The sequence below is a fragment of the Hyperoodon ampullatus genome, assembly GCF_949752795.1.
Source record: "Hyperoodon ampullatus genome assembly, chromosome: 20".
Lineage (NCBI taxonomy): Eukaryota > Metazoa > Chordata > Mammalia > Artiodactyla > Ziphiidae > Hyperoodon > Hyperoodon ampullatus.
In genome coordinates this window covers 23,094,128-23,104,591 of record NC_136933.1, presented here as the reverse complement: position 1 = coordinate 23,104,591, position 10,464 = coordinate 23,094,128, and the positions used below count along the sequence as shown (strand labels likewise).

At 39.2% G+C, this 10,464-nt stretch overlaps 1 protein-coding gene across 21 annotated transcripts in view; it reads right to left on the bottom strand.

Moving 5' to 3' along the window:
- Positions 1 to 7,989: 7,989 nt before the first annotated feature.
- SORBS2 (sorbin and SH3 domain containing 2) overlaps positions 7,990 to 10,464 on the bottom strand; it is a gene marked incomplete at both ends in the record, with an annotated part of 89,063 nt that continues 86,588 nt past the window's right edge. For 19 of the 21 annotated variants that reach the window (XM_079726485.1, XM_079726498.1, XM_079726479.1 and 16 more), the window contains 2 exons: positions 7,990 to 8,051; positions 9,758 to 9,864. In XM_079726485.1, the coding sequence (XP_079582611.1) occupies positions 7,990 to 8,051; positions 9,758 to 9,864 (169 nt within the window). The remainder of the gene's footprint in view (positions 8,052 to 9,757; positions 9,865 to 10,464) is intronic. The other 2 variants (XM_079726488.1, XM_079726490.1) reach the window with 1 other exon arrangement.

Here is a 10,464-nt window from a genome sequence, read left to right as displayed (position 1 = left end):
AGAAATGTTCTGTGCTTCTCATTGAGGCTGTAGCCATCATGGAAGCAGCATTTGCAAAACTTGGGAACCCAGGGTTTTGAAAGGTTAACAAGAGAATAATCCAGAAATCCCTGGAGCCTATGGAGACCTAAAAGCCTTTGACTGTCTTCTCAATAGACCCCATACAGAGAGCTTCAGCCACTAAGATGAGGTCAGCCAATTTGTCAGAAGGAGATGGTGCGTCAATACCTAGTCTTATCTTCTAAAGATTCAGCAAAATGTTGTTTAATGACTCCATAAAGTATTTTATTACTGAACTCACTGGAGGTACTGACTGGGCTCTGATTAATGTGCAGTCATGTAAAAGACAATGGAGAAAGTTAAGATCAGAGATAGGGACTCATCTCCCTATGAAGGATATCCTGTAGACTCAGAGCCTCTGCTGTAGGATGGCCTGATGGTGAGTTTCCTAGTCTGTGCAAGTTTGTATGTAATTAACAACGAGTAAGAAGATCTTGGTAAAATTTTACCCGTCGGGGAACTAGAATTTTTTCTGCATTACTGAATATACCACTGGTTATTTTTTATTGGGGTGTCTCTTTATGTGCATGAGTGTGTGCGTGTGTGTGTGTGTGTGTGTGTGTGTGTGTGGTATGTGTAGGGGAGAGGATTCTCTTCTCTGTGAAGGCATAAGCTGAACTATTTAACAGTTATCCTCTGTTATATCTTGTTTTTATATGCAAATTTCAAATTGAGGATGAGGGTGGGAGGATGGGGGATTTCCATGTTGTCACCCTCTGGGGCAAGATATTTTTTCTGTATTTATCACCCATCAACAACTGGGGAGCAGAGAAGGAGTGGGGATGAGTGGCCCCAAGAGAAGGACTGTACTGTTTTCCTAGGGCTGCCATAACAACATACCACAGAATGAGTGACTTAAAGAAATTTGTTTTCTCACAGTGTCTGGAGGCCAGAAGTCCTAGATCAAGGTGTTAGCAGGGTTGGTTTCTTCTGAAGGCCTCTCTCCTTGGCTTGTAGATGGCCATCTTCTCCCTGAGTCTTTACATGGTCTTCTCTCTGTGCTTATCTGTGTCCTAATCTCCTCTTCATGTGAGGACACCAGTCATATTGGATTAGAGCCCATCCAATGATCTTATTTTAACTTAATTACCTCTTTAAAGCCCCACCTCCAAACACAGTCACATTCTAAGGTACTGGGGGTTAGAACTTCCACACGAATTTGGGGAGATACAATTCAGCGCATAACAAGGACTAAGCTCCTCGTTTTGTATTTAAACACAGTCACTGTTACTAAAAATGTTGACTAGAGATGAGAATATTCCCACCCTTTTATTCACCAGGAACACAGGTGTGACTCTCATATTGTAGATGGTGTGAATAATTAGAGGGGCACAGTTGGATGCCTCAAGGGAAGCCTAAGGAGGTGGCACTGTCAACTTCTCACTCAGAGCTCAGGCTAGTCTTGTCATAAGTTCCCTACCGTCTGTGTGTCTTTGGGAAGGAGGTGAAGTCTCTCCTTACCATCCATGGGACCTCTGATCAGGTGACCGATTTCCAAACTTAATCTACCTTCCCATGCCCAGCCCTTGACTCCACCGTAGGAGAGATCAACCTCTCTGCCCTGGATGGGCTTCAGTATCAGGCTCAGATGCTTTCACAGAGGCCCCATTTTGCTCAAGGAGATTTTCCACAGTTTAGTGTTTATCTGTAAGCACTTGTTGGTACCTTGCGCAACCTCACTGACAATCTCACTCCTGGCATCCCTGGCCTTTATGTACCAGATGCCAAGAGCACCTACATTTGTGACAACCAAAAATGTCTCCCTGCATTGCCTTATGTCCCCTAAGAGAGGGACAAAGTCACCCTGGGTGAGAAGCACTGTGTTATACATTATGAAAATATTTTGGATCTAACTTTTCTGGAATGTATCTACTTTCAAAATAAATTATTATCTGTTCTCTCAGTTTTGATTCAACACTTGTACACTTAGCTAACTCCCAGGATGGTTTGGATGCTGTATCCAACTGCTCTGCAGTTTATATATTTCTCATTTTAATATCTTTCTTCCTTTAGCTACCCCTTAGCTATAAAAATGCCTAATGCATGTGGTGGCTTATGGCAAGGAGATGATAAATACTATTTTCTTCTCTCTCTTTATCTTTTCTTTCCTTCCTCTACCAATTCCTCAGATTGCAACAGATTTTCTAGCCTAGTGGTAATTCTATAGTTCTTGCCTCTTGGCTTTGTATTAATTGCATTTTCATGAATCCTGGGGATTAACTTTGGCTTTTTCTCACTATTTTTATAAACCTTGGTAATGTTGAAATGACTTGAAACATGATTTATTCACTTTATTTCAGAGTCCTGTTCAATGTTAAATGTAGGTTGTAAAATAATATGTTCAGTATGATTCTACTTTTGTTCACATTACTAAACACACACACACACACACACACCATGCTGATACACATGTGTAGAACACACTCTGGAGGTATATATTCCAAATGGTAATCTTTACCCTAAATGAGACTCTTAGTGATTACATGTTTTTTCTTTTTGCTCATTTATATTTTCTAATTTTTCCTACAATATACGTCTGTTGCTGGTGTAATTTAAAAAGACAAAAATGCTTTACAAAGTCATTCTCAAGCTTTCTGTATGATCAGGGCAAGATTTGACACTCATCCACGTGTGCTGTTAATGGTAACAAGAGTTTTGTTTGAAATGGCACTTATTTTTGGAAGACACCAGGACAACTGAGTCACCCGTTGTATTTTAGGGAAAAGGATGAAACAAGAAACCCCGAAGGAACAGGTGAAGATTCACTAGGCAGATTTCTGTCTTGTACTGAAAGTTTTTTGGGTCAAGATATATGTATGTGCATGAGCTCAGATGGAACTTTCCTGAGCTACGGAGGGGCTGAATTTAGCAGTGAGCTAAAGCTCTCAGTCACTCAGCGCATCATCCAGCAGAGAATGGCTAGTGTGTCCTGGGGCTTTGTTTACTGGAAAGAGGCCCAGTAAGCACACCATGTTCTTAGAGCATGCTGGCCTTGCCTGTCGCCAAATGGCTCCACAATAGCAAGCATTTCCCAAAGCACCACCAGCTGCCAATGTGACTCATAGGCAACAACCTCTAGGATCTCCATGAATCACAGCTCATGGGCAGGCTCCTGCTCAGCTGAGACATGTCAATAATTGAAATTATATCCTCACTGATTACTGTGTACTTTTAGAAACCCAAATTAGCTTTCCTCAGGGAAACACTGTTGTGCTGGGCAAGGCATACACCTGTTTCTCATCATCTTGTGCACAGCTCGATGCTGTTGCGAGTGCCTGGCCATTCATGATGGCAGGATTTGTGAGAGGGAAGTGGTGGAGAGGGAGGGAGGTGGATGGATGTAGTTGTCTGACTCGGAGTGCACAACTGACCAAAAGTGTTTAGCACCGGCCTTGGCTGGCTTAGAAGAAAGAGTACAAGCTTGTAAATAGATACCAGGTTTTGAATCCAATTTCCATCACATATTTTGTATTAACATCTTAGAGCCTCAGCTTCCTCATCTATAAAATGGACACAGAGCAGATTTCCTCTTAGATTTGTGGTGAGGATAAAGACATGGAATACTTGTAAATAACACATATAGCAGACAGATATAGCAGACATTCAGTGTTTCTTTCCCTCTAGTCACTTTCTAGGTTTGTTGCTGACAGTTGGAATAGACCAGGGGTTCACAGGTTGTTTTTTCTATAAAGGGACATATAGCAAGTGTTTTAGGTTCTGTGGGCCAGGAGGCAAGATTGAGGATATTATGTGCATACTTACATTACAGAGAGAAAACTAATTTCCATCAATTTTTAATTGATGAAATTCAAAATATAATAATAATAGGTTAAAGTTTTTCTAATATAGACCGACCAGTGAAAAGAAAGGGATTCTTTTTCTGGGGACACAGCATTTCACTTAATTGGGGCTCAAAGTTATCATCAAATTTATTGCCCATGTTCATCTGTACAAACCATTCTTAACTTGCAGACCAAATAAAAGCGGGTAGCAGGCTGAATTTGGTCCACAGGCTATAGTTTGCCAATTCCTGGTGTAGTCCGTTTACCGCTAATGCCAGTCTCTGCTTGTGCTCTAAACCAATCATCCATGATGAGTAAATAATTTGAAATCATAACTGCTACATAAACAACTATTGGAGGGCTACAATCTGGAAAGGAAGATGAAATGATTCAACCTTTAAATAAACAGGCTTTTAGAAGCTGACCGAGTGCTTATTCTATTTGATCAGTTTGTGGCTGCAATCTGGAAAACAGTGGGAAGAAATTATCAGGCCACACAAAGTGACCTACACACAGAGATCAAGCAGTGGACCATCATGGAAATAGTTACTCAAATGGGTTCTTTCTGCTTCCTGTCAAATAAGAATTGGACATGCCTGTTTGTAGTAATCCCTCTAAAGGGGGGATAAAAATTTGGCACATAAAATAATGAGGGTCCCTTCCTGCTGCCCTTCCGCTGACCTGGCTGGCCAGTTAGTGGACAGATGTGAGTCCACAGCAGATTGAGGCTGGTGAGTAGAGACGGTGCTTTACGGGGCTCGTTGTATTGGATTCCCAACGATGGATCTGACTCCACCTACCAAGGTGGCCATGAGTGGCATAAATGAGACACACTAAGGAATTTTTGGTGTGTATTGATGATCGTGCACTGACATAAAATCAAGTAAAACAGGTCACTAAGCATCCATTTTTGCAGCAAAAATAAATCCGTTCTACCCAGAATCCTGGCATTCACAGTGAGGAAGCACGGCAGGAGGGTCGAACTGTGGCTGTAGCTGTTCTGGACCCTACAGCAGTGCCTGGCTGGCTGTGACAGAAGTCTAGGCAAAATGAAAAGCTGTCTAGGGGTTCTTCAGCTCGGGGCTTTGACAAAGTTTCTGCTGCATCTCAGCAGACTACAGAGAAGCAGATGATAAATTCTCAGGTGGGACGAGGGAATCCAGATTTTGATGCATGTGGTTTTAAAATAGCAGATTTATATTTTTAGCGTGCCGAACACTTGGCAACAGATTCTCTTGAAGAGGGTAATGACAAGCAACCTCTGAGTACACCAACAGCATCCTTCGTCTGATCAGATTCAGATTCACCTAGTTAAATTACCCATAAATGTTCTCATGAAAACAGGGACGAAAGAATAATATGGGTCATATTCTTCCTACAAAGGGAACATGTTTTTGTGGAAAGCTAATACATAGTGGAAACTATCCAGTGGAACAGAGGGGATCAGGATGGGTATTAGGATGAAGCAACATGATAAGACATTGTTGATAACTGAATTGCCAACAGAGGAACGTACGTGTTTCTAAATACATGAGTGATAGATATGGAAGAGGGCTGAAGCACATAGAGCAGAAAGGACTACGCTTTATTAGAAAGGATCCAACTAGAAGAGCTAGTTACTTACTATCTATGTGACATAAAGGATGACCCCCAACGGCAGTACATAGTTTGAGAGTCATGGAGAGCTTGTGAGTATTAACAGAGTCTGCCATGCCAATGGTGATAAAGCTTTTTAGGGCAACCGAAGAAAGGTGAATTTGGAAAGTGCTTACAACTTCTTGTAATTAACTTCTTCTTAGAAAAATAGCTGTTTTTGAGGCAGAAATATTTTTAAATGTGTTGTTTTAGCTGAAGAGCAATGTTTAGCCAAGGAGTATTTAGCAAATGAGCTTTGGTGATGGGTTTAGAAAATATTTCTTCTCTGAGCTTATGCAAAGGCATCTTTTCTCCATTTGTGTGTCCAGAGAACACAGAGCAAATGCATTTCCTCTGAGGTTTATCTAACAGATTGGGATAAAATACACAATTCATGTAAGATTAAATGTCAAGAAGAAAAACTGAAGTATATTTCCAAGCCAAATTTATTAGATGTCTATTCAAGAAAAACACAATGACCTTTGCTTGTAAGAATTCAAAGTCAATTACCTAAAAGCTAGGTATGAATATTTTTCCTTTTAAAATCAGATACAGAGAATAGAAACATTAATTTTTCTTCAATATGACAGGCAACAGATATTGAATTTTTTCTTATAAATGGCATCAAAGGTAATTATTCATTTATCAGCAAAGCTGCATGCAGTTGACCTAATTTCAAACCCAAAGCCTTTAAAATATAAAGCTGGCTGTGAACTTGACAGTAATCAAGGTAGTAATCAAGGCTACTCAAAGATGTTTCTTTACCTTCTTTCTAATGAAATTCCTCTCTAATGGGTATTTATATACATTTCAGTTTGGCTGCTAAGATGTTTTATGTTCATAAACTTTTGCAGAAGTGCTGTCTTACAGAATTGCACTGTCAAGGCATAATGATGATTTGTGGGAGATGTAAAGGGTAATCTGTTGAAAGTGTTTTAGCTTAGTTTAAAGGAAGGATAAAGACCAAATTAGGAAATTCCCCTGTTTTCTCAACAACTAAATAGTCCATACAAAAAATGAGCAAACGTATGTACAAAATTCTAGAGTCTACATGCATTGTGAAAAGATCAAGCACTGTTCACAGAAGAAATGCCATAAAAAGTTTTGTCTATAAGGTGCTCAAGATCCAAATATGAATAGTTCTTATGCAAAGTCATAAGAAATACAAAGCTAGTTCTCGGGGTATGTGTAATTCAGGCACTGTTAACCACATTAAATCTTTCAGGTCCCAATATCATCTTCAAGGTTTCTACTTCAGGGCAGAAAATTTAACCTGAATGATTTAACATTGCCTCTAAAAAGTGCCTAATGTATTCTGAGGAAATATTTTACACACACGAGGAAAATCAGGCTCAACATATTCCTGTCCTCAAATGTAGCCAGGATTCTGAGTTCCAGAGAAGAAAAATAATTATCATAGTAAAAATAATTGTACTGATCATAATCCTTACTAAAACCAGCCTTAATACTTGTGATGCTTCTGAAGTACTCTATTTCTATAAAATAATATGTGAGATTCTTTTACATTTCCATAAAATGTACAACATATCTTATGGATTGTCCTCATACAATCTCAAATGTGTATGTGTACACACAGTGAAATCTTACCTATGAATATTGCTTACAGATGCTTTCAAGTGTCTATGTTAGAATGATTCTTTGCACCTCTCACTAACACTGCTTTTATTTAACTTTTGTCAGATAAATAAAACACTAAGAGCTCATTGTTCATGATGCTGATTATTACATTTTAATATAAAATAGCAATGCAACTTTACAACACAATAGTTTTCTGTAATCTAGCTAAACCTCTTATATTCTCCTGATTATTACCAAAGGCTCTTATTCACTTATTGTTTGCACTTCTAAAAAGTACAAAAAAAAAAAAATCCTGCAGAAGACCCCTATTTGAAACTCACATTCAATTCAACAAAATCACACTCATTCGAATTAACTTTCCTACTCTCGCTTTAGATTTTGTAATCACTGTGCATATTACAACATATAAGTGCAGGCAAACAATAGCTGAAGTACAGTTGTCATATCGTGTAAACCAGGACACTAGGCAAACTCGTGAAAGGAAAATATACTGCCAAGCAAAGAAGGTGAGAATGCAAACCCCAGGAAGTAGTAATAAACAATCTTCTGGTTGCCTGAGGGGAGAACATCTTCCAAAGGGGACAAGAGAGCCTCCTTGAGACACTTACTTTTTTGCCTCAACTACTCAACCGTTATGAAGTATAATGATTTTCTTTCTGCTGCCGCATATTGACTTTCCAAAGTTTAGAGCAGACGGCAGGAATATGCACTTTCACACGGAAGCAAATCCTCCAATCTCCCCACTGCAGCGGCAGTTCCATTGCTGGTGGTTTGGTGGCAGATGGAGATGGTGATGGTGGGTGACTTCTATTGGAAACCAGAAGGCATAACAGCAGGAGGCCTGTGGAGATCTTTCAGGCAAGGTTATGCAGATGTGGTGCTGAAATGCAGCATAAATAATGGGGAGAGTGATTCACAGCCTCTTGACATAGTTCCCGGGAAAAGTACCAAAGAATTTGGTTCTTCTTGAGGTTCCTGAAAATAGAAGTGATAAATGAAAGAGGGGTAACAGCCATGAAATGTCAGTTCATATATGTGGGCTTGAAAACTCACTAAGAGAGCAAGCCCTCAGGGTTTGGAAAAGAGAGAAAACTCAACTTGAAGAGATAGGAAGACAAAGTAAACAGTTTTATCTGTATTGCCTGATGCCTCTGTTGCCTCTTGAGCTTAAATGCTGTGCTTCCATCACACCGGGCTGAACAGAAAAGCTGAGCCTCTCAGTCTGAGGGGAGAGACAGTCTTGCTGAGGAGGTGGGCTTTTAAGTACAATGATACTCAAGTCTGATGAGGCTCCATCACCGAGGCTGCTAGACAGGAGTGAGGAGTGGAATAGGAAACACATCTGGGAAGTGACATTTTCAAATACAATCTTCTCAAGTAGGATAAGGCTGGCCATGTGATAAGGTAGGCTGGAAAAGCACCACAGCAAGGCTTGATTCTGGGAGCAGGATGTCTATCACAGCTCCTCGGCACAGTGTAATGTGAAGGCTTTACTGGGGATGCCATCACTATCCAGTTTTATTATCTCATACAAGATCATGCTGAACTCCACAGCCTTCATTTACAAATAGCGCTGCCAGGGTCCTTAATAAAATATAGAAAATTTGAACTATTTACCAAGTCGCTAAAGAAAAAAAAGATAGACCACTACTAGCGGGTGGGGGTTCTATCACTGGGCATGTTTCTAATATGAGGAGTAAAACCAAATGCATAAATGGCCATCATTATGGTCGCCTTTGGATTTGAATAACATGATTTCTTTGAAACTGTTTGGAAGAGCTAGTGCACTAAATTCTTCCTTATGATTTCCAGCTCACATAGAGCGAACAGGGTCTCTACACTTCCCTTTTGCATTTACCCTCTGGAACTTACTGTCCTGGTTTGATGACTGATTTTCTTTATCCCTGTGTAGGTAAGCCATTTTACCTTCTTCTAAATGGGAGATTAATATAAACAGAGGCAGAGGCTGTGGCTGCTAATGTGGCCTTTGCTCTTATATTTCCCCACTGTTGGCCTGTCTACAGAAAGCCCTTATTCCCTCATCTTTTGTCTCCTCCATCCTCCTATGCCTGTTTCCTCTTTACCTCTTTCCTCTGTGACTTAATATATGATACTCTCATCTACAAAATTTTTCTCAGAAAACCTCTAGTTTTCTTTTAAGACAGTAAGAATGGGATTGTTTTTTAAGTGGTAGGAATGGAACTTCTACTTGGACCACACATTAAAGCTAAGTGAATCACTGGTGTTTTAGGGCACCTACAGCAGACCTAGTCATGGGTGAGTTGTTCATTTCATCTTGTTTTCTCAAATTAGATCCTCACTGCTGACCACTAACATTTACCACTCAACAGAGTATTGGTATTTTGCATCTAGGGAGCAGTTTCGTTGTTTTTGTTCTTAGATCTCAGTCTTTCCTGGTTGGTGCTATTTAAAGAAATTTTCTTCTCTCAGTTGAACTGGAAATAAAACCAGCATAAAGTCACGTATACCTGAAGCAGTAAATACTAAACTATATTAAAAATGCAGTTGCCTTGGGATTACATAGTGCATATGGATGTGTGAAAGATCAAAGGCATTATGAAATCAAAGAAAGCTTGACTATCACATCCAACTGTGCAAGGGAGCAAACATAAGCAAATTACAAAATGGCCAAATGTGTCTGAAAGGAAATGTACACATACCCACAAACCATCCATCATCACATTTTTCCATCACATCAATGACATCACTTTCTCTGAGCTCCAGCTCATCTTCATTCCTAGGAGTATAGTTATACAGAGCCTGAAACCTTAAACAGGACAAATGGATGTGTTAAACAAAATCTTTATGCCTCTGTGAAACTACAGAAGAGAGTATAATATTTATTTTACTTTTAACATTTCTATTCTTATTAACATATTAATTAGGTAGTATAAGTCTTTGGTAAGCATGTAAAGTAAGTAGAAGTAGTTAGGCTTTCATGGGAATTAGACCACTCTAATAGCATTTCAAAACTCATAATGAGGAAAATTTATGGAAGATTCTAATATCCATAGTCGGATTAAAACATTTATAAATTGGGCCTGCATTTCAATTGTCCAGTCATGGATAGCTATCATTCGGACATTAAATGATAGTACAGAATATAAAAGAAGTGATATGTGCATTATTCAGCTATATAAAAACAAGAAGGAATTACAGTTTTAATTAGCCATAATCAGAAGCAAGTAATTGCAGCTTGCAAGTGGAATTTTCAAAAGATTCTAAATTGAGATGGACAAAATGTCTCAGATACAACTTCTAAATCACTGTATGGGAATTACTATAACAGAGAAGTGGGGTTTTTTGGGTTTTTTTTTTTTGTTTTTACCAGGAGGAATTCTTTAAAGCAGTTTAGTTTCATAGTTTG